Source organism: Scyliorhinus torazame, chromosome 8 (genome assembly GCF_047496885.1).
Source record: "Scyliorhinus torazame isolate Kashiwa2021f chromosome 8, sScyTor2.1, whole genome shotgun sequence".
In the NCBI taxonomy this organism is placed as follows: Eukaryota; Metazoa; Chordata; class Chondrichthyes; order Carcharhiniformes; family Scyliorhinidae; genus Scyliorhinus; species Scyliorhinus torazame.
In genome coordinates, this window is record NC_092714.1 from 264,219,076 (window position 1) to 264,243,573 (window position 24,498).

The 24,498-nt window shown below is 41.6% G+C and overlaps 1 protein-coding gene and 1 pseudogene across 4 annotated transcripts in view; both read left to right on the forward strand.

Moving 5' to 3' along the window:
* Window positions 1–24,498, forward strand: part of LOC140428602 (uncharacterized protein C20orf96-like) — a 41,359-nt gene that overhangs the window by 7,049 nt on the left and 9,812 nt on the right. For 3 of the 4 annotated variants that reach the window (XM_072515257.1, XM_072515253.1, XM_072515255.1), the window contains exons 3-8: window positions 1,068–1,236; window positions 4,720–4,847; window positions 12,093–12,251; window positions 12,992–13,091; window positions 14,526–14,683; window positions 14,953–15,054. In XM_072515257.1, the coding sequence (XP_072371358.1) occupies window positions 1,068–1,236; window positions 4,720–4,847; window positions 12,093–12,251; window positions 12,992–13,091; window positions 14,526–14,683; window positions 14,953–15,054 (816 nt within the window). Of the gene's footprint in view, window positions 1–1,067; window positions 1,237–4,719; window positions 4,848–12,092; window positions 12,252–12,991; window positions 13,092–14,525; window positions 14,684–14,952; window positions 15,055–19,883; window positions 21,135–24,498 lie in introns of those variants that run through there. The other variant, XM_072515256.1, reaches the window with a different exon arrangement.
* On the forward strand, window positions 15,061–19,542 carry LOC140428603 (tubulin-folding cofactor B pseudogene; annotated as a pseudogene).

Sequence of the window (24,498 nt, forward strand, 5' to 3'; positions counted from 1 at the left end):
AGTTCTACTTAAGAGAAATAGATAGCTCATTTCAATTAAACATCCCAGAAGCTATTTCCTGTTTTTACCATCCATTTGATGACTTAATATGTGACTAGCAGCAGCTCATAGCACCTTGTGCTCTCGCTGACCACATCTTGTGTGGTGCGACAGCATTCTCAACCATTAGAAAACCTACATGGAACTTGACAATCAAACTACTTTCTCCTATTATTGAAACTGGGATCTAAATAGTGAGTAAAGCTCCAAATCTGAAAGAAGAAAAACTTTCATTCATACAGCACCTTTTATAATCGCAACATATTCCAAAGTGCTATAAATCCCAATTACTTACTTTTGAAAGGCAATCACTGTTCTAATGTAAGAAACACGACAGTCAATTTGTACATAAATCAAAATGTGATGAGCACCAGATAATGTATATTTGGATTTGGGATGTTTGTTGAGGGATAATTATTGACCAGGACACCAGAGATAGCTCCTACGCTGTCCTTTGCGAAAATGCTATGGGATCTTATACATACTGCACTAATGTTTGTGTTTGCGTGCTGACATTGTGTTTGACATTCTGAATAGGTGTCATTAGTAAGACAGCTGTACCCATTTGAGTTAGAGGCATAATTAGCTCTTCTGTCGTCCCCATTGCAGTTCCCACTCTCTGATCAATTCTCCACTTTTCTGTCCTTGTACATGTCCAAGTTAATTGTGCAACACAAAATAGGGTATAAGGTCTATGTAAACTACTTTTTATTATGTTTTGTGTCTATAAATGGCATGCCCAATATTCCTCCATGGAACACCAGCTATATTCCATGTATGAGCAAGCACATGTAGAGGAAATCCGACATTTCACTTTAATAGCCAACTGAACAGGCAAGCTGAGCCTGAAATAATCAATTCCCATCTGTCGGCCACTCCTCCAATCATGCAGCACTTTTAGCTCTACGATCTAGCGCCTGTCTAGGTTATGCACCCAGGTTCAGGTTAGAGGTTTGAACCTTTTAACTCCGATCGGATTAAGCCAATATGATACTGGATCACTTTTAAGTTCATCTGCTTTTGTTTAGGATTATAGTCAGTGGGAGAGAACAGACAGACATGGAAGGAGTCGCAGTGCACAAACTTCTTCACTCCCACCTATCAAGTGGTCGCCGGAAGCTTTAGGAAATCACTGGACGATTGTGAAGAAAGACAGGGAAAAATCAGCACATCGTGCCACCCAACAAAAGTCTGACGGTATTCTTTCAGATTTTTTGGCCTCTGTCAGATCTGTGCGTATAATGCTACCTTCCACATGCGTTCCTTTTTCCTCAACTGAGAATTTCCCCCACCCTCCAACCCCACACTGATTGACAGGGCCCTCAACTGTGTCTGACCCATTTCCCACACTTCTGCTCTAACCCGTTCCCTTCCCTCCAATAACTGTAACATGTTGAGGTGTATAAGATTGAGGGGCATAGAGAGGTGGATAAAATGCTTTTTCCATTAGTAGAGGGATCAATAACCAGGGGGCATAAATTTAAGGTAAGAGGTAGAAGGTTAAGAAGGGAGTTGAAGAGAAACTTTATCACCCAGAGGTTGGTGGGAGTCTAACCCACTGCCTGAAAGGATGCGTGAGTCATTTAAGTATTTAGATATTCACTTGTGCTGCTTTAGCCTCCAGGGCAATAGGCCAAGTGCTGGAAAATGGGATTAGTGTAGTCGGATCTTTGTTGACTGGCGTGGATACAATGGAGCAAATGTCTTCCTCCTGTGCTGTAAACATCTATGAATCTATTATTCTGCCTTTAAACATCTACTCTGGACCAGTACTTTGTTTCTTTACTGCTGCCAGTACCATCGCTTTACCCCAGGTTCCATGACCTCTTTGTTAATCTCGCCTACCTTCTACTTTATCCCAGGTCTTCCCTTTTGTTCTATCTTCATCTCAATTCACCCTTTCTACAGTGATTTCTACCTTCCTTTAGTTCCCAAGAAGAATCATTCGACTCAATGTTAATTCTGTCTTTCTCTCTCCACAGATGCTACCAGACTTGCTGAGTATTTCCAGCACTTTGTTTTTATTTCAGAAGCTCTTTGAATTCCAAGACTGTCCGAAGTCTTTGGGAAATTCTAACCTTCCTGTTCTGACAACTTTGTTTAAACTCATGCTAAAATAGACACATACGACAATAATAAAACTATTTGGATATTAGGAGCAGTGTTCTCCAGCAATACTGATGCCTGGTACAAAAGTTTGACGCGTCGTCTCCTTTTATTCACCCACAGGGATAATTATGGACAAGATCCATCTTTGTTCATCCATCTGAAAAAGACCTACAGCATCCCCCTCCCACAAACACACCATTTCTTCTTCTCTTGTCCTGCCCCGCCCAACCTGGCTCCTTGTCACCTGTGATTCCTCAACCTCCCCAGAAAGAAAACCTCTTGCTAGAAAATTCACCATCACTGATATTTGCTGCTCTAATCAGCGACTGGTTCGCTCCCACATTATCAGCAGCAAGCCCAGGAGAGGAACGGCCCGTGATTGAAGGAACAGCTCCTTACAAAATCTTCCACACCAACTTATCCCGTTAGACCGGCATTTTGAAAACCCGCTCTTGGTGCCTTACAGAATGGCTTTAAGGTCCGCATGCAAGTCACGGGCCGCCTATTGGCCTGTTGACCAAGCCTGCCCTCGTCTCATCCGACGTTAATCCCTCTGAGCTCTCTGAACTCCTCTAATTCAGGACCTTTGCAAGATTTTAATCACTCCACCATTGGTGGCCATGCTTTTGGCTGCTCGGGCCCAAAGCTCTGGAAGCCCCTCCCTAAATATCTCTACCGCCCGCTCTTCATTTTAAGGTATTCCTTCAAACCATACCTATGGCCAAACCTTTGGTCATCTGCAGTGAACTCCTTATCTTGGTGGGTGTCAGATTTTGTTCACTGCTCCTGCTAAAGCACGTTGGGACTTTAAATGCCAGTAGTCGTTGCTGGTTAATAGACTGACAGGCCGCAATGTAAACAATCCAGTGTGGTGGTCAATCATGTACGCTTGGAGAGTATTGTGGATTCCCACATACACCAGACAGTAGTATGGTGCTGGAAGTCAACCTCCAGCTCAAAGTTGGAATCCTGATGTCCACTGGCACGGACTATCAGGAGCAGGTTTGAATTCTGCACCTTTTAACTCCAAGGTGAGATTTCCGCTACCAATCCAAAGTCCCGATTGACATACAATGAGTTATGAATCATTTTTTATATGTTGGTTGAGGAAGGGATGTTTGCCAGGCCATTTTCCTTGGAACAATGCCTTGTAAACGTTAGCATTCAATTGTCTGCAGATCAGCTATAAAGATTAATGCCTCAAAAAGAAAGAATAATATTTTATAGAGTAGATTGTGTGTATTTAGACGCCGCAAGAGTTGGCAGCCAAGCAAATACATTTGATGTATAGTCACAGTTGTAACCAATTTGCACACAAACCAGCTTCTCACAAAGCAGCAATTTCATAACTCAGATGTTAGTTGAGGGATAAACGTTAGCCAGGGCGCTGAGGATAACCTCCCTGCTCTCCTTTGAAATCATTACATGGGATCTTTTACATAAGAGGGCAAATTGGTTTATCCGAAAGACGGGAATCCCTGACTTGGATTTCCTGCGCAAGACTCTTTCTTAGGACTTAAACCCACAGTCTTCTGAGTTCCAGGCTGATGCATCTAAGATACTAACAGCTGCACCTCCAAAGCATTGCACCAGTGTATCTACTTGGATCATGAGCTGTGGAGATCAAACCTGCAAATTTATAATAAATAAGACCAGCCGACATTTGTTTCCTAGTCATGAGTGCAAATGTCAGTTAAGGCTTGGCTTTGAACTTTAGAATCCCATCTTGGTTGATGGCTCTATTGCTGCTCATGCTCCAACTATATCCTCTCATTCAGTAAGTATTTATATTCAAAGTATTTTATAGAGAAAAAGATGCACACAGAAAAATAGTTTGGCAGATTTATATCTCACCGCTTTAATCCTGCCCAATTATTTCACTGGTTGGACCTGCCCCGTTTATCCTTGAAAGGCTCGTTGCAAACCGTAGCAACCATGTGATACCAAAAAATTACTATTTACCACCAGCAAGTAGCAGAAGATATTATTTATGCATTAATATATCTTGGGGTAAGGGCAGCACGGTGGGTGCAGTGGATAGCACTGCTGCCTCACACCGCTGAGGACCCGGGTTCAATCCCGACCCCGGGTCATTGTCCGTGTGGAGTTTGCACATTCTCCCCGTGTCTGCGTGAGTCTCACCCCCACAATCCAACGATGTGCAGGGTAGGTGGCTTGGCCATGCTAAATTGCCCTTAATTGGAAAAAAGAAAATAATTGGGTACTCTAAATTAATTTTAAAAACATATCTTGGGGCAGATGAATATAATTTACAACGATTATTTCACTCGCTTGGTGTCACTGACTTGTTAGGCCTCCGGTAACCAGCTGCATTGCATGGTAAGTGCTTCAATGTTTAAAAATCTGTGATACTGCATGTTTCCTGCTGAATTGCATTTTCAATCTATTTTGTGCTTGTAATACCACAATGCAGAAACATTTGATCATTTAGCTCATTTGTATGTAATTCAACTATTTTAAAGGCAATGTTGACATGTTTATATTTGCAGTACAATAGCAAGCTTAAGCGAGCATCCTACGGGATAACCTCAAGACCTTGGTCTATTTTAGGTATGTTCCGTCCTAATACAGACCAGCCCTCTTCAAGCAGATGTGATCACCAGTGGCAGAAAAGAATGCTTATCAGGGAAGATGATCCTTGTTATGCTGAATTGCAAAAAAAATTAGCTATACTTAAGGTAATTATTAATAATGCTGTTACTGTTGCACTGTAGAGACCTGGTACTAAAAGTGCATGATGGATGTACATAGATACATAGAAGATAGGAGCGGGGGAGGCCTTTTGGCCCTTCGAGCCTGCTCTGCCATCACGATCATGGCTGATCATCCAACTCAATAGCCTAATTCTGCTTTCTCCCCATAGCCTTTGATCCCAGTCTCCCCAAGTGCCATATTTGGCCGCCTCTTGAATATATTCAAAGTTTTAGCATCAACTACTTCATGTGGGAATGAATTGCACAGACTCGCCATTCGTTGTGTGAAGAAATGTCTCCTTATATCTGTCCAAAATGGTTTACCCTGAATCCTCAGACTGTGAAAGAAAGTTTTGGATATTTTTTGCTTGGCATGTTTCCTCCTAATACATGTTTGCATTTCTGCACATTAATCATTAGGCTTGAGAAGATACTCCACCCTGAAGCACATCAGTCAGCCTGTTGCCGTCTTCGCCCACCATTCACACACCTGCATTACCATCTAGGGTCACTGACCAGTGTGCAGAACTGCATTGCTGCCCATTTTATTTTTGCCTTAAAAAATGTACTGACACCAATCCGCATCAAATATTTAGGAAAGTCTCTGGTTTGATGTTACGCTGTGTGACGTAACTGCTTCGTAGAGATTCACTGAACTAGAAGGAACTTCTCCCTTTGTAAATTACTTAAAGAGAGCAATATTCCCAACTGTTTTCAATATACTCCCACGGCATAAAATTCTGATAGTCTTAAATTTTGAGCGTACATTAACTTTCTATCAATACCACTTGCCCTTATGTACATTCCACATCAAATCTGTTGAGCTGTATGAGCAAGAACTGTTTTATGAATATGATTTATTCTGCTGAAAGGAGAGGGTGCTCAGTGGGATGTGTTCCAATATGTGCTTTCGCTGCACAGCAAGCTCTCGCAAATACATCAATTAGCTATATGAGAAAAGTTCTATCCTTTGTTATGGGCGAGGCGTTTTCAGAACCCCAAAATGTATCATGGAGTTCAACCAACCTCTCCCTTTAATGGATTTGTTGCTTTTCCGAGCACACGGCTTTTTCCCTAGGTGTGGGATTACAATTATGGACACGTGGGTTTTAAACACAAAACACTGTTTATTCCATGAACTCAACTTAACATCTTAATTAAACATTGGATCTCTTAACACCCCTTACTTCAAAGATAACTCAGAAAATATTGCAACAGTAAATAATTCCTTAAAATGTTCCTTCAAACTTCCAAGAGACTTAACACCTTTAAACAAAATCACATCAGGTTAAAGGCTTCACTATTATAAGTTTAAATCACCCAAATGATCCAGAGATGGTCTTTTATGGCAGAGATCCAGCTCACTGCAAAACACAGACACACACCCAGCTCTTTTCCTCCAAACTGCAAAACTAAACTGCAAAATGGCTGACCTTACCTCAGCTCCACCCACTCTCTGACATCACTGTTTTCTTAAAGGTACATTGCTTAACATCCATGTCTTAAAGATACTCTCACATGACACCTTGTAAATAAATCTTAAAAGATTTTCCTCTGCTTTTCTCATACGTGCTCAAGAAATCTGTCCAATGCGGAAGAAACGTTTCTCATCTTTTACAGCACACTTGTACTCCTCCTTGGCTGTTCTGGCATCAGCACGTGAAGAGTTTTCTAATCACGTAAATTTGCCACTGATGAATGTCAAAGATATTTTTCACTTAAGATTGCCCCTTAATAACCAGATTCAATTCAGAAGTAATTTGTTCCTCTTAAAACTTGCTGCTACTGATTCCACATGGCCTGAGTGGCACTGTCTTGAGGGACATGCTGGCATTATCAGGAAAGGTCTTTATTTTTGACTTATTGAAATAAAAGAAAAATGTTTTTGCTGCTGCAGTATTTGTCAGAATTGTGTTATCCCTTCATACTTTGTTGTTTGTGATCTTGTTTCCTCAGTACAGTGCCACCTGTCTCTCTTGTATGCTTTTTTTAAAGGGAGACCACAAGACACATTGACAGCTGCTGAGGTTCCTCGCCTAAGCCACAAGCATCTGTTTCTCTAAAGTAGGAGGCCCTGTCTCCACTACTCTATACCATCTAGGGACTTTTCACAGTAACTTCATTGAAGCCTACTTGTGACAATAAGCGATTATTATCTACCTGATCATACATTATCTCCGTGCTACTTGAATGAAAAGATAAAATCTCCAACTTGATCCAGCAGTCTGATCCTTTTACTGCAGCATCGTTCATCTTACCTATACGATGGCACGGTAGCACATTGGTTAGCACTGATGCTTCTCAGCGTCAGGGTCCCAGGTTCGATTCCTGGCTTGGGTCACTGTCTATGCGGAGTCTTCACATTCTCCCTGTGTCTGAGTGGGTTTCCACTCAAGTCCTGAAAGACGTTCTGTTAGGTGAATTGGACATTCTGAATTCTCCCTCTGTACCCGAACAGACGCCGGAATGTGGCGACTAGGGGATTTTCACAGTAACTTCATTGCGGTGTTAATGTAAGCCTACTTGTGACAAAAGTAAAGATTATTACAATGGTTTTTCCTGTTTACCTCTTGTACCAGAGTGCTGCCCATCGCCAACTCCCCTCTAGCTAGCTTACAGGGGTATACACGCTCCTGCTTAAAGTACGACTACTGCCTTCAGCCTGATGCAGTAAGGGAAGCAGAGACATACAATTTTATCTCCCCAGCCTGGAACATTACATTTCAGTACTTCCAAAATACAAAACTGCAGCTGATCCATGAATGCGAGTTGAGTCATTTCAATTCCATAATTTTGAGTGATCAAAGCAACCATTTCCTGTAAAAAAATAAAAATATTCATGCTGGGAAAAAAGACAGCTCAACACATTGATTAATGAAATGCATTCTCATGGCATGTCACAACCTCTTGGGCTAGTACGTGGTCAATTCCAGCCCTACTTGACCTGGAGTCGCAACACGTGTAAAATTAGATGTTATTTTTAAATACCTGAGGACGTTGGCTGAGCCCAATAAACTGCAGTCACCAAGTTTGTAAAATTAGCACAAATAACATTTTATTGTTTAGTAGTAATATAATTAAACTGACTACCCAGTACACCTTTCCAATTCACCCCACTCTGTACATGTACAGTCAACACAGAGGGAAAGGGTGGTGGAGAGGGAAGAAAATAATAAAATAAAAGGATAAAGGATCTCTGCTGCACCAGGATTGCTTGCAGTTCAAGTCTTTCAGGAGTTCAAGCATTTGTTTGCAATACTACTTCCTTCTAGGCTTGAGATGGCTTTCTCTGGTAAGGCTGTTTAATTTCCCTGTAGATTCAAGATCGTATGAAATATGTAGTAAAGTTGTGCCAGGCACTCCCACTGGTGTTAGAACAATAAAGCAGTTCTTTATTCAGCATGAGAAAGTTCCTTTCCCTTATAAGGTCTGATCACTTCTGCCCAGCTCTCTCAGAAGCATCACCCAGGAACCAATAACTGGCTGTTGTCAGGCAGAACACTGTCCCTGGCCAGGTCGCCAGCCAACCAAAGCTGGTTCTTAAGATTCACTCGGCGCCGACGAGTCTGTTTTCTCCTCCAAAATAAAAAGCCTGGAATACATTGTCCTGACTAGCAGGCTGCTTCAGTTTGAGTCCATTGCTTAATGGCACATTCCGATTTTGGGTCCACGTACCAAAAATAATGAAATAAAATAAATAATAATGTTTATTATTGTCACAAGTAGGCTTACATTAAAATGGCAATAAAGTTACTGTGAAAATCCCGTAGTCGGCACACTCCGGGTACACTCAGGAAGGATTCAGAATGTCCAATTCACCTAACAAGCACGTCTTTCGGGACTTGTGGGAGGAAACTGGAGCACCCTGAGGAAACCCACACAGACACGGAGAGAACGTGCAGACTCCGCACCGACAGTGACCCAAACCGGGAATCGAACCTGGAACCTGGGCGCTGGAAAACAGCAGTGCTAACCACTGTGCTACCGTGTCAACAAAGGGAAATCAAAAAGAAGAACGCTTAACACTGAGCATCAGGTAAGGAGAGGCCCGGACCCCTCACTGCAGCTGGGACATTTCCATATCGCCCTCCATTCAACCATCAGGATTCTCTGTGTGCTAATGTTAGCATGCCTGATAGCAAGTTCACCTAAAATAATTCACTGTGTGCTTTAGCGTTGTAAGAGTTCACTGTGTTCAAGTTGCTGTTGTAGTATTCAGAGTCGTGAACTCTGCAAAATCCTGAAAATTGATTATTTCTTTCCATGCAACTCATCGCCACTCTGCACAATACTTCTCAACGTTCTTTAAAATGATTCTGAGAAACATGAGGTGTTATGTGAACACAAGCTATTCCTTTTCCAGTAGAATTCTAAAATCTGCATAAAATCACTGAGCAAATCACTGCTTATCCAGGTTTGGATCTCTTTGAAGTATGCGCTATGACGCGCTGCCTTACCTACGCTGAGGAAATCTCCCTGCCAAGGCAAACAATTCCACACAATGAAGAAGGGGCATTTAGCAGGCGTGTCATTTCTGGACTGCTTTTGCGCACCTTGGAGCATCTGGTTATGGGAAAGCATTGGTAGGGGTCTGCAAGCAGCTTGCATCAGTGATCTTGGTTGATAGTGCAACATAGCTTGAGTCATAGGGATAGGGAGTCATAGTTAGGGATCCTCTCGGAAGGAACGGTCACAATATGGTGGAATTTAAAATACAGATGGATGGTGAGAAGGTAAAATCAAACACAAGTGTTTTGTGCTTAAACAAAGGAGATTACAATGGGATGAGAGAAGAACTAGCTACGGTAGACTGGGAGCAAAGACTTTATGGTGAAACAGTTGAGGAACAAGTGGAGAACCTTCCAAGCGATTTTTCACAGTGCTCAGCAAAGGTTTATACCAACAAAAAGAAAGGACGGTAGAAAGAGGGAAAATCGACCGTGGATATCTAAGGAAGTAAGGGAGAGTATCAAATTGAAGGAAAAAGCATACAAAGTAGCAAAGATTAGTGGGGGACTAGAGGACTGGGAAATCAACAGAAAGCGACTAAAAAAGCTATAAAGAGTAAGAGAGATTATGAGAGTAAACTTGCCCAGAATATAAAAACATACTAAAAGTTTCTACAAATATATAAAACAAAAAAAGTGTGGTTAAGGTAAATATCGGTCCTTTAGAGGATGAGAAGGGAGATTTAATAATGCGAGATGAGGAAATGGCTGAGGAACTGAACAGGTTTTTTGGGTCGGTCTTCACAGTGGAAGACACAAATAACATGCCAGTGACTGATGGAAATGAGGCTATGACAGGTGAGGACCTTGAGAGGATTGTTATCACTAAGGAGGTAGTGATGGGCAAGCTTCTGCACTGTAAATTCTGTGATAATGGGGCTAAAGGTAGACAAGTCTCCTGGCCCTGATGGAATGCATCCCAGAGTGCTAAAAGAGATGGCTAGGGAAATTGCAAATGCACTAGTGATAATTTACCAAAATTCACTAGACTCTGGGGTCGTCCCGGCGGATTGGAAGTTAGCAAACGTGACACCACTGTTTAAAAAAGGAGGTAGGCAGAAAGCGGGTAATTATAGGCCAGTGAGCTTAACTTCGGTAGTAGGGAAGATGCTGGAATCTTATCATCAAAGAAGAAATAGCGAGGCATCTGGATGGAAATTGTCCCATTGGGCAGACGCAGCATGGGTTCATAAAGGGCAGGTCGTGCCTAACTAATTTAGTGGAATTTTTTGAGGACGTTACCAGTGCGGTAGATAACGGTGAGCCAATGGATGTGGCATATCTGGATTTCCAGAAAGCCTTTGACAAGGTGCCACACAAAAGGTTGCTGCATAAGATAAAGATGCATGGCATTAAGGGGAAAGTAGTAACATGGATAGAGGATTGGTTAATTAATAGAAAGCAAAGAGTGGGGATTAATGGGTGTTTCTCTGGTTGGCAATCAGTAGCTAGTGGTGTCCCTCAGGGATCAGTGTTGGGTCCACAATTGTTCACAATTTACATAGATGATTTGGAGTTGGGGACCAAGGGCAATGTGTCCAAGTTTGCAGACGACACTAAGATGAGTGGTAAAACATAAAGTGCAGAGGATACTGGAAGCCTGCAGAGGGATTTGGGTAGGCTAAATGAATGGGCTAGGGTCTGGCAGATGGAATACAATGTTGACAAATGTGAGATCCATTTTGGTCGGAATAACAGCAAAAGGGATTATTATTTATATGATAAAATATTAAAACATGCTGCTGTGCAGAGAGACCTGGGTGTGCTAGTGCATGAGTCGCAAAAGTTGGTTTACAGGTGCAACAGGTGATTAAGAAGGCAAATGGAATTTTGTGCTTCGTTGCTAGAGGGATGGAGTTTAAGACTAGGGAGGTTATGCTGCAATTGTATAAGGTGTTAGTGAGGCCACACCTGGAGTATTGTGTTCAGTTTTGGTCTCCTTACTTGAGAAAGGACGTACTGGCACTGGAGGGTGTGCAGAGGAGATTCACTAGGTTAATCCCAGAGCTGAAGGGGTTGGATTATGAGGAGAGGTTGAGTAGACTGGGACTGTACTCGTTGGAATTTAGAAGGATGAGGGGGGATCTTATAGAAACATATAAAATTATAAAGGGAATAGATAGGATAGATGCGGGCAGGTTGTTTCCACTGGTGGGTGAAAGCAGAACTAGGGGGCATAGCCTCAAAATAAGGGGAAGTAGATTTAGGACTGAGTTTAGGAGGAACCTCTTCACCCAAAGGGTTGTGAATCTATGGAATTCCTTGCCCAGTGAAGCAGTAGAGGCTCCTTCATTAAATGTTTTTAAGATAAAGATAGATAGTTTTTTGAAGAATAAAGGGATTAAGGGTTATGGTGTTCGGGCCGGAAAGTGGAGTTGAGTCCACAAAAGTTCCGCCATGATCTCATTGAATGGCAGAGCAGGCTCAAGGGGCCAGATGGCCTACTCCTGCTCCTAGTTCTTATGTCCTTATACAGGATAGAGGCAAAATAAATAAAAACACTTAAGGAATGCACATGGTTCTTCTCATGCTTTGCAGATATACATGCATTGGAATTCACATGGGGTAAAGGACATAAAGCGGGGCGGGGGGGGGACCAGGGATCTGGTTTATAGAAGTCCATTAAACCCTCTGCAGCTTGTCACTTTTTAAGATTTCAACTCTTCAGCTGAGCATACAGTTGTAGTTTGAAAGTCTCATTTTTAACCATACTGTTTTATAGTATCTGATAACAGCAAAGAAGAAGCAGCTGGATGAGTGCAAGGAATATAGCAAGAACCTCCTGGACATGAACATGAAACTGGCAAAGGAAATGAAAGAGATGGATGAAGTCGCCATGAAAGAATCCAGAAACCTACTGGTTCAGTACAGCAAGTTTAGGGTATGTAACTGACTTGTGTGCCACATGATATCCATCTGACTGCTTTTCTCAACTATGACTCTAAATTCTGTAAGTGGATGACCTGCCTCTTCCTTCCAATTGAACTGTCATAGATTTCCCCATTCACTTTTAGCCTGTCTGGGTACCTTTGCGATTTCTTGCTGTCATTTACAGAACCAGTGTGGAATGTGGAAGGTCAGTCAAACCTAACCATTCTATTGCGTCTCATTGAAGAGTGAGATTAACAAAGGCTAGTTTGCTTTCTTGTGGGCCTTCAGTGAGAGACTGACAAGAGACTAGAAGCAGATGTAGGTCATGGCTATGACTAGAAAATGTGAGCACTCAAAAGAACCACAACACGTGTAATTTTAAAGAGCTGGGAAAATAAAAGAAGCAAACCGACTTTAATCGATCTGAGGGATTTCCGTAGAAACTGGTGTACAAAATTGATGTGAAAGTAATGTTTAGTTAAACAGCTAGTGTTGGCATGCAAGACTCCCAAGCCAGGAGAATCAGCTGACTTGCTGGTACCAAACAGAAAAATGCACAGCCCCAGTATTAACTTTGGTTGATTGCCCTTTTCAGCATGTTGCAGAATGAGAGCTATGGTTACTTTGTACCAGCATATTTTACAACAAGAAACTGAACAGAATGGAGCAAAAATGAGAGTGCATAAATTGGATCCGTTCTCTCTAGTCTGATATTGCTCTTTCAATTTCCTCCCTCATTTTGTATGTAAGAAAGGAATTTCTGGTGTAAGTGAATGGAAGCGACAGGAGATTGAAGCAGCAAACAACGACCTCAAAGATACTGAGGAAATAGTGGGGCAAAAATACGGAGGTCAGTGAAGAACCATTTGTATATTGTGAATGTTCCTTTTGTAAGTATGTGCAGTGCAATTTGCATCGTTTCCCTTTGGTAGAGAAGGGAAACCAGCCATGCCTGTGCGTCTGAAAAATCTAAGGATCTACTAGGTTCTTGATTATAATTGAATTCTGGGCACCTACTTCGGGAAACTGGCTTTGAAGAGTTGCTAAGCCCAGTACCATGCTGAAACAGTCAGTAGAATTGCCCTTCAAGGGCCTCCGTAGTAGTGGCATATCATTTAAAATCTGTATGTTCATCACAACATTTTTGCCTCTTTGGGTTTTGTATTCATTTTGACTTTAGTGTTGTAATGAAATTAAATTCAACCACTAAGGGGTTGAATCACAAGAATACCCAAGGGATTCAGGCTGTGGGTTGAGGTCACTAACTGGGGAGTCCGATAAGGTCGTTATTAAGGTCACTTACAGAATTGTATTCCTTGCAAACCCGCTTAGTTTGTTTTAAGGGGCAACAATGGTTACCTCCAGGAAACACACCTGTAATGTTAAAGTAGCTTCCACTCATTTGAGTGCAGCAAGAGTCCCAGAAAAGTTGGCAATGTAGCTATCATAGCTACACCAATAAGAGGGCGACTAGTTTCTATTGGCAGCTAACTGAATTAGTCTGCGGTAATGAGTAAGTGAGGCAGGGCAAAAGTTAAGCCTTTACTACTTCACTCTATGATTGTGCAGTGGGGGGGGGGGGATGATAAAGTTTGAGTCTGGAATAATCAGCAAGGAGAAGCCTTGCTTTCCCTCCAGCCAGTGGGAAGGCTATCTTCAGTGATGAAAGATAGATTGGAGAAGTTGTGACTGTTTTCCTTGGAGAAAAGAAAGCTCAAAAAGGATTTGACAGAGAGAAAAAAGTCGAGAGGCTGGACAACGGGGAGAAATTGTTCCCATCGTGAAAGGATCGAGAATGAGGGGGCACAGAAATAAATTAATTTGTAAAAGAAGCAAAAGTGATATGAGAAAAAACCTTTTTCACGCAAGATTTGGAATGTACTGATGATTGTGTGGTGGAGGCAGGCTCAATTGAGGCTTTGGGAAGAGAATTGGGTGGTTAGACTGTTACTTTAAATGGAACAATGGGCAACGCTATGGGAGAAAGGGCAGAGAGTGGCATGAAGTAAATTGCTCATTCGGAGAGCTGGTGCAGACTTGATGGGCCAAATGGTGGCCTCCTGCTCTGTAACGATCCTGTGAAATTTCACGTCAATTATGATTCTTCAGGGCTCTGAAGAATCATATTAGATTTGAAAAGTTAACCCGTTTCTCTCTGCGCAGATGCTTTCAGTCCTGCTGAGTGTTTCCAGAACTTTCTATTTTTATTTTTGCTGTAATTTGTTTTTATTTTAACAAAATGGAGTACCGAACAAGTCTGTTGTAACTATTTTTACTTTCCAAGAGTTGCATCGTCAACTGGAAGAAGTTAACACCAGCATTCAAAATGCGCAGGCAGAACTTGACATGCTGAAGGACTTCAGAGACAAAGACTTTCCCTTATACTCTTTGAGAATTGCGGAGCTGCAGAGAGAAATTGGGAAACTCCCGGAAGAGCACCAGGTAGGAGGAGCTATTCATATCCCTGCCAAGCATCTGTCACGAAACGATTCAGACGCCTGCTACATTTTAGCTATAGCCCGTGGTAGCCCAAGCTTCAGAGCGTGGCTGTAATGCAAGATGAGGAGAGGTTCAGCATTCAATTCTACGCTTGCTGTCCTCAAGAAGTTTGGTGTTGGCTAAGCATGGCTTTGGATGAAAAGTTCCAGAAGCAATGCAGCTACAAATCACAGGTAGTTGTTATAACTTAACCTTTCTTTGACATCAAACAGGCTGAGCTGGATGACGTAGAGCAGATTGCACTTTCAGAAAGGAAGAAATTAGAAAGTGCATTGAAGGAGAAAGAACAAGAAATATTACAGAAGATCGCAGAGGTTAGTAACTGAGCAAGATAGTAGATAACTGTATACGGTCGTAAAGATTGTTGAAAAAATTGAACCTTTTTCTTCCCCCATCCTCCAAAAAAGATGTTTAGGTGAGATGGTGGGGGGGGGTTCAATTGACGCTGTCAAAACTGAGACTGGAAGGTTTCTGTTGGGTAAGGGTATTTACGGGTCACAGAACACAAGCACAGTGGGCTAAACAGCTGGCGTGTAATGCAGAACAAGGCCAGCAGCAGGGGTTCAATTCCCATACCGGCCTCCCCGAACAGGTGCCGGAATGGGGCGACTAGGGACTTTTCACAGTAACTTCATTGAAGCCTTCTTGTGACAATAAGCAATTATTATTATTATTATTACTATTACAAGCAGGAAATAAAAGTGCCATGATCTAATTGAGATTAGACACGGGCTCGAGGGGCTGGATAGCCTTGTCCTCCTATTTGAAGAATTCATTCTTCCTTGTTACCACAGGTGAAGTATAACTTGCACTTTACCAAAATAATTTACCAAAAGAATTGTGTTTTTTAAAATAAATTTAGAGTACCCAATTCATTTTTTCCAATTAAGGGGCAATTTAGCGTGGCCAATCCACTATCCTGCACATCTTTGGAGCTTTCCAGAGGCAATTCTATTAAGAAACGTTACATTTAAGAGGGTTGTAGAGGAGTTAATCAAATCTTTTACTAGATATTGACTACCAAAGAAATTCAATCAGATCAGGGATCTAATTTTATGTTGAAGTTATTCAAGGAAGTTATGGATAGCTTAGGAATAAAGCAATTTAACTCAACGGCCCACCATCCCGAATCACAAGGGATATTTGAAAGATGGCATCAAATTCGACCATGTTGAGGGCCTAAAGTCAGGATTACCCAGAGGATTGGGATAAAGGAATTACATTTGTACTATTTGCAATTCGGGATGCACCAAATGAATCAACTAAATTCAGTCCATTTGAATTAATTTTTGGTCATGAGGTGAGAGGACCACTTAAATTGATCAAAGAGAAGTTTGGTGTGTCATTGTTCGGAGACTACTTTGTTGGACTATGTGTCAAACTTTAGGGAGAGATTAACTGGGGCTGGTGAGTTGGCGAGGAAATGTTTAAACTTGTCTCAACATGTGATAAAAAAGGCGGATAAGAAATCAAAAAATCATAGTTTTGTTAGTGGGGAGAAAGTGCTAGTATTGTTACCAATGGTAGGCGAACCATTAAAAGCAAGATTTAGTGGGCCTTGTCAAATTGAAAGGAAATGGATTGGGATAAATTATTTGATAAGAACACCAGACAGAAGGAAAACTCAAGAGTGCGTCATTTAAAATGCTAAAACAGTATTTTGATAGAGAAGGAAAGAAGAAGGACGTGTTAGCCGTTGTAGCTCAGGGTGACGAGATAAATCCAGATGATCACAAATTTGATATTCCTCAAATTAAATTGGATAATAAGGAAGTGTTAAAAAATTAGGTTAAATTATTGAGTTACCTTCCAGAGGAAAATTAAATGACCAAAAAGAGTTATTACAGTCACATGTTTGGGAATAAATTGGGAAGTACGAAAGTAATTATGCATGATGTAGATGTAGGAAATGCTATTCTCATTAAACAACATCCAGACAGGCTCAATCCACTAAAGTTAGCACAGGTACTAAAGGAGATTGACAGCATGCTTCAGGATGATATCATCTAAGTGAGTTGCAGTGATGGGAACTCACCGATTGTCATGGTACCAAAGCCGGATGGAACACAACGATTGTGTGTGGACTATAGAAAAGTCAAAGCAGTTATAAAGTCAGATTAGGATCCTATTCCTTATTTGGAAGATAGTGTTGAAAAGGTGGGACAAGAAAATGTTATTATCAAACTGGACTTACTTAAATGATATTGGCAAGTATCTTTATCGGACAGGGTAAGGATGTTTCGGCTTTTGTGACACCAAATGGCCTGTATCAGTTTAAAGGCATGCCATTTGGAATGATGAATGCGCCAGCAACATTGCAAAGATTAACCATCATGGTCATTTCTGGACTAAACAATTATGCAGTGCCCTTTAACGGTTTCGTGATGTTCCGTCAAACGTGGAAGGAGCATTTGGAACATTTAAGAGAATTATTCGATCGACTACATAAAGCTGGATTGGTGGTAAATTTGGCTAAAAATGAATTGGCGAAAGCTCAAGTCCCATTCTTAGGCCATATATTTGGACATGGTGATGTGGCCCCACGGAATGTGAAAACAGAAGCTATTGGAGAGTTTCCAATACCATCAACGAGGAAAGAAATTCTGAGATTTCTGAGCATGAGTGGCTTCTACCGGAAATTGGTGCCAAATTCCAACAGTGTCGTTACTCCACTGACTGAACTGAAAAAACACAAGAAATTTCAGTGGGTGCCAGGAGGCGACAGCCCCGAGATTCAAACCAGCGGCCCCGGGGCTGAGGAGTCACCAGCCGCTTTTCGGAGGCGGGAGCGCGGCCGGGCCCTGTGGCCAGGATGGAGGAGGGGTGGTGTCGGCGCCGGCGGTCGAGGTGCGAATCAGCAGCTCGCTGTCGTCCTTTGGGTCGGAGAAAAGATTCAACCATGGCGTCACCGTGTCCGAGTTGAAATGCAAATTGGAGCTGATTGTGGGCTCTCCAGCCTCCTGCATGGAGCTGCAACTCTTTAGTCCATATGACAAATTCATTGGCTTGCTGAACCAAGGTGATGCATTGCTGGGTTCCTTTCCGATTGATGACCGCTGCCGAATACATGTGATAGACCAAAGTGGAGTGAAGATTGGAGAGTTTGAGGATGTGCCTAGTTATAAAATATGAAATGTCCAATGAAGCCTATGATAAGAGAACAGATTTGATGCGTTTGTTCCTGAAATGCAGTAAACTGTGTATAATGAGGAACAGAAAGCAAAGAACGAGATCGAACTTGAGCAGAGGGTACAAGAAGAAAAGGCTTTAGCTTTAGTTGGTGCAAGATGTGAGGTTCTAATCTCGGGCCAGCCAACTAAACGCGGCACAGTAATGTATGTGGGTCAAACGGATTTTAAACCAGGATACTGGATTGGACTGAAATATGCTGAACCTTTAGGGAAATATGATGGCAGTGTGAACGGTAGAGGTATTTTCAGTGTCAGTACAAGTATGGTGCATTTGTGAAGCCACAGTCCGTAACAGTGGGAGATTATCCGGAGGAGGACTACGGTCTAAATGATGAAATGTGAATGCTAATTGTCCACATCTTGGAGGTGTTGCCACACTATTTGTGGACTTGTGTCCTGATGATCGTGAATACAATGATTCCTCCTTGCAGCCACATTGCTTGGAGTTCCTGAAAACGTCAGGACTTTGCTGTTTATTTGTTTTACATGCTCTACAGATAAGAGTTTGGCCTGTGATATTTGCAAGAGCAATATCCCTAAATTACTAGCTGACACTAGTTACTTGCAAACCGGCACAGAATTTGCAAAGTACAGTGGTTTCGACAACTAATCACTACCTGAGTCACTGTTGGGATTTCAATGTAAAACACTTGAGTGAAAAGTTGCTACACATAATGTAAGCCATGAAAATTGATATTACATTGCATCAGACCACAGCCATGGCTCAACAATGTCCGTCACTACCCATTTTATATGCATTTGTGAAAGAACAGTGTTCGTCCCTTCTGAACCTTGTGTTTTATACTTATGTATTTTGCTCACTCGGGCAGGGGTCTGAGCATTTGGCTGCAGAAATCGAGCAGCTGCTGATTGCCACAAGAACTTTCAAATAATATCAGCTACCTTGATGATTACCATTTTAACTTGTTTCCTGGGATAGCAGGTCACAGCCACGCTTGTTGTTGAATTCTTTTAAATTATACTGTGACACCTGTGGGTGCAACCTCTGTAAACAAAAAGCTTAAAACTTGGAAAGGAAAGGAAAATCGCTTCTTGTCACAAGTAGGCTTCAAATGAAGTTACTGTGAAAAGCCCCTAGTCACCACATTCCGGCGCCTGTTCGGGGAGACTGAACGGGAATTGAACCCGCACTGCTGGCCTGCCTTGGTCTGCTTTTAAAGCCAGCTATTTATTTATCCCTGTCCTAAACCAGCCCCAGTGCATCAGTCCTGCTTTGATTCTGTGCTGCATTATTCATGCAGAGGACAATGTCACATCAGCTGTGTAAAAGGTTGGATGGTAAACATGTCTACTTTTTACTCATATTTTAAAAAATTATTTACTTGTGAGTTTATAACACTTAATTGAGATTTAAAGTTTGCATTATCTTGCCAAACACCCACCTTCATCTATTTGAGAAAGAGGGGGCAGTGATTTACTCCTGTGTCACTGAAATGTTGCTTTATTACCAGGGTGTGCACATAACATTTTTGTGTTGAACGAACAAGGACATATTTAGGACATAGTTGTTCCTGCCTTAACATCTACTGTTTCTCACTGATGGTCACTTAAGTGTAGTGAGGAATTTAACAATTAAAATACAGCACCATTCACTTGTCTCTCTCCACGTTTATTTTCTGCCGCAAATGTTTTAAAAGGAAAATAAATCTGTTCCAAATCAGTAACTTTATCAACTAGATGTGTTTGACAATTGACTGCACTACTAAGATTGTCCCTGCTGCAAGGTTTAGGCAGATGTACACCAATATGTTTTAATTTGATGATATGTAAAAGATAGTGAAGAAATAAAGCATTCTTACTTCAAAAAAAAAAGAATGTCAGGAGGCACTGTGTTAATTAGCATACCAATGTTGATGGCACCTAATTGTGCCAAGTCATTTAAGATTGCAATTGATGCAAGTGATGTGGGCGTTGATGCTGTACTGATGCAGGAAGACGGCGAAAGAATCGAAAGACCCATCGGTTATTTTTGTCCGAAACTAAATATTTATCCAAAAGAAAAATTCGACCATCGAGAAGAAGACATTGAGTTTGGTTTTGGCGTTACAACATCTTGACATTTATGTTGGTAACAATTCATCGGAGACAATTGTATGTACAGACCATAATCCAATAAGGTTTTTGGACAAGTTTAAAATCAACATGCAAGACGGTTCAGATGGAGTTTATTGTTTCAACCGTTGAAATAAAAAATTCTACATGTGGCAGGAAGAGTAAGTGTGATTGCCGATGCTTTAATCACAACTGTGAAGTGTGAGAAGACTGAAACATTTGACGATGGAAAGGAAAGACTGAAATGGATTGTACTCATGTTTACGTTTTCATGTTTAAAATGTAAAATGATATATATCTTATAGAGTATAAGTTGTGTTTAATCATAAGAAATATTTAAGAGTTAAAATGGAAAAACTAAGCTATCTGTTTATATTGCTGGTTCATTGGGAGCTGTGACAAAAGCAGGATTTTAGATACATTGGATTATAAATATTTGACAATGTAACGGTTAAAAGCCTGGGGATGGAGTGTGTTTGACTGCAGTAGTCATGTTTTTGAAAGAGACTTATTTTGCAAGACCATAAAGCTTTTAGGAGCCAGAGGTGAAATTTACCATCTTAAAACCTGTTTTCTGACTAGGGGGGGAGTCACTTGGGAGTTGATGTGTTTTCAGCCTGGGGAGTTAATTTGTTTTCTGCTTGGAGCGATAATGTCCTTGTTGGGTGGAGCTAAGGCATTCAGACATTTTGAGACAGCTTTTTGTGGGCATTCTGATCTAGCTCACACTGAGTCCATACTATCAGGCAGTTTTCTCTCACAGGATAGTTAGGAAAAAGATTAAGAGTATTTAAAGCAGTGCAGACTTGCCTGAGGACAAGAGGAAGCTGAAACAAACCAGTTGAAACAGCTTTTTGAAGACATCCATCCAGAATCTGCAGGAGTTCTAACAGGGGCCAAATCTGTTCTGGAAAGCAAGTATTAATCTGTGCCATTGGGATGTAGGATGGATTGAGAGCTGCATGGTTTTATTTTCTTTCTTGTTGTTTAATTAGGAATAGATATAATAATTAAGGATATTGTATTTACTGATTGAGTAGATTTAAGGGATAATTGTAAGCTATTTCCGGGTGTGGTGTTAAAGATTTTAATGTTGTGTTAATAATAAAGTTTTGTTTTAAGGCACCAAATCCCTATTTATTTGTGCAATTACTCCTGAAGTGAAGAAAATAAACTAAAATATTTGGGGTTCGGTCTAACCACTGTTGGGGTTTGGTCTGAAATTGTATTAGCTCGCTGGCCTACATTGACTCTGGATTAAACAATGTCTTTAGTTTTTTTTAATTCTTGTTTTACCCTCCCTATTTTTGTAACCTCGGCCTCGGGGTCCTCGGGCGAGTGCCATTTGGTACTGGTCCCATAAACAGGGATCAGATGGAACGGAACTCATGGGGGTCTCCCAGGGGATTGGAGGCCCTCTGCTGCATGCCCTTTGGGAAGGGTGGTGCCCTGGCACTGCTGGTACCATTGGGTACCCTGGCAGTGCTAGCCTGGCACCCTGGCACTACTAGCATGTCACCCTGGCAGTGCCACCTGGTTGCCAGCCTGGCACTGCCAAGGTGCCCAGGTGACACTACCAGCTGGCAGGGGCGCTGCCAAGCTGGCATTTTGTGTGCGTGGGATTCGGACCCTATCATGTGTTTGGGCTAGGAGGGATTCTAAAAAAAATTTAAAAAAATTTTTGTAACCTCCTCCAGCCCTACAAACCTCAGATCTCTGCTCCCCCATTTCTGGCCTCTTGAGCATTCCCCAATTTTGAACGCTTTGCAGTTGGTGGCTATGCCTTCAGCTGCTGAAGTTCTGAATCTCTGCAACTTCCTCCTTGAACTCTCTGCCTCTTTAATTACATTTCCTCCTTTAAGACCTTATACCCCATCGTTTTGACCATCTGACCTAATATCTTCTAAAGTTGCTCAGTATCAAGTTTTGTTTAATAATGCTTCTGTCAAATGTTTTGGGATGTTTTACCGTGTTAAATGTGCTGCAGTAAAATGTAAGGTATTGATGTTTAGATGCCACTAATCAGGTCACTCTTGGCATTGGAAACAGGTAGGAAGTAGTATTTAACTAATAGTATTTAACTAGTAAAATTAAAAAAACAAATGTTAACAATGGACCTTCCCTTGATTAAACACTGAAAATTTGGCAAGTAGACGACCTGGACACGCAGAAGGGGGAAGAAAAGAATGCAAGTCAAATTTAATGTAGTGAGCATAAAAGGGAATGTAGCAAAATAATAGATCACTGAATGAATAGGGAGACTATTCCCAACATTTGTAGGAGACTCCAGCCCTACAAGCCTTTGCGATCTTTTGGTTCCTCCAAATCTGGCCTTGTGCATCTGCTGCACCGTGGGTGGCCATGCTTTCACCCCCGTCCCCGTGTTCCTGAGCTCTGGAATTCTCTCCCTAAACCTTCCTTTGTACCTCTACCTCTCCTCCTTTAAGATGCTCCTAGAAACCTAACATTTTGACCAATCTTTTTTGTCATCTTTCTTGATTTTTCCTTCAGCGGCTCGATGTCAAAAAAACGTCAGACGTGTTTGTATAAAAGCAAAATACTGTAGATGTAGGAATTCTAAAATAAAGACAAAAAGTGCTGGGAAAACTCAGCTGATCTGTGGAGAGAGAAACAGAGTTAACGTTTCGTGTTCACTCTGACTCCTGTTCAGCATTTTGTGCTTTTATTCATATTGCTCTTGTTAAGCATCATTGGCCATTGTTCTATGTTAAGTGCACTATGTAAATGCAAGTGGCTGTTGTTGAAGATTTGGGTTTAGGGCGGCACAGTGGTGCAGTGGTTAGCACTGCTGCCTCACGGCGCTGAGGACCGGGGTTCGATCCTGGCCTCGGGTCACTGTCCGTGTGGAGTTTGCATTCTTCCCTGTGTCTGCGTGGGTCTCACCCCCAGGATAGGTCGATTGGCCACGCTAAATTACCCCTTAATTGGGGAAAAAATATATAATTGGGTACTCTAAATTTAAAAAACTAAAAATTAAATTTTTTAAAAAGATTTTGGTCCTTACCGGACAGACAATTAGTGAATACCAGGGCAGTTATAAAGAATGTGGGAGAGCTACATTCTTGTAGAGTTGGGTTAACTGGCATAGACCGTACAGGAGGTGAGATTTACTTTATGCAGCAAGTTTGATTTGGAATGTAGGGGTAGGGGGGAAACATGTAGGTGAAGGAGGGAAGAGAACCAAATTCAGTTGTAATTTTTAAGGGGAATTTGACAAATAACATAAATGTTGTTATGGAGAAAGCAGGGGAATGGGATTAATTGGACATCACTAAGAGCTGCCAGGGGAACTTTGCGCCAAATGGCCTCCCTTTACTGTATTTTCAACAGTTGCAGAAAAGAGTAATGGTGCTCCAATTGCGCAACCTTCTGTTGGTAGATTTATCTTGAAAGGGTCCAGTATTGATTATCTACCACCAGATGTCACCAACACTTCATAAATACTGTATCACCAAATTTGCTGAGGAGGCTGATTTTCTTCATTTTTAATTTCTTAATTTCCACTGTTGAGGTCTTGATATTTGGATAATATTTGAAACAGAGGAAGATGTGTGATAGTCAAGGAGACCGCGGGGCAGTGAGATTAGTTATCCACAGCTGTTGCAAAGCTTTAGGATCTCGACAATGATCTTTGCCTTTACTACTGGAACAAAGTAGAACTTGTCCTTGGTGAAATCTGCCCGATTTTAATTCAATGGGGTCTGTAATGGACAGGCAATCTACTCCTATGGTTTACTGCTCTGCTGGTGAAGACAAGAAATTACCCCAGCAGGTGGAAAGGTCTTGTGTTTGGTAAACTTAGAAATGTGGGCCTTGCTGGAAAGAAAGACCAATGTCCATCTGTTTTGCCTTTTGCCCTTGGAACAACAATGGAATTGTTGGTTAATCGTAGCAGTGAGACTCTATCGGTTAATGTATAAACAGAACCAGGAATAAGGTGGAGCAATCCCTCAGTGGTGGAGAACTTTGCAAACCATAGGTGAATGAAATGAAATGAAAATCGCTTATTGTCACAAGTAGGCTTCAAATGAAGTTACTGTGAAAAGCCCCTAGTCGCCACATTCCGGCGCCTGTTCGGGGAGGCTGGTATGGGAATTGAACCGTGCTGCTGGCCTGCCTTGGTCTGCTTTCAAAGCCAGCGATTTAGGCCTGTGCTAAACCAGCCCTGGCAAACCTGTTCTTTCCGGTTCTTTCCAAGCATGCTACACTCGCCACACCATGTCTTAAGATACATACTGCATCTCAAAATGTTATTTTCTGATGGTTCTTTGAAACTTAAATATGAAAGGATTCCCGGTTTCAAAATTCTTGACGTAACACTGATGCCAAATGTAAAAACCCATCTTTAGAAAAGTAATCTGTGTGAAGGACTGTTGCTTGTAGAACCTTTCCACTGGGACTCGTCACACATTTAATCATTATAAAGAGCGGGAAATAATTGCGCGAGATTTGGCAAGACCTCTTCAATCATGA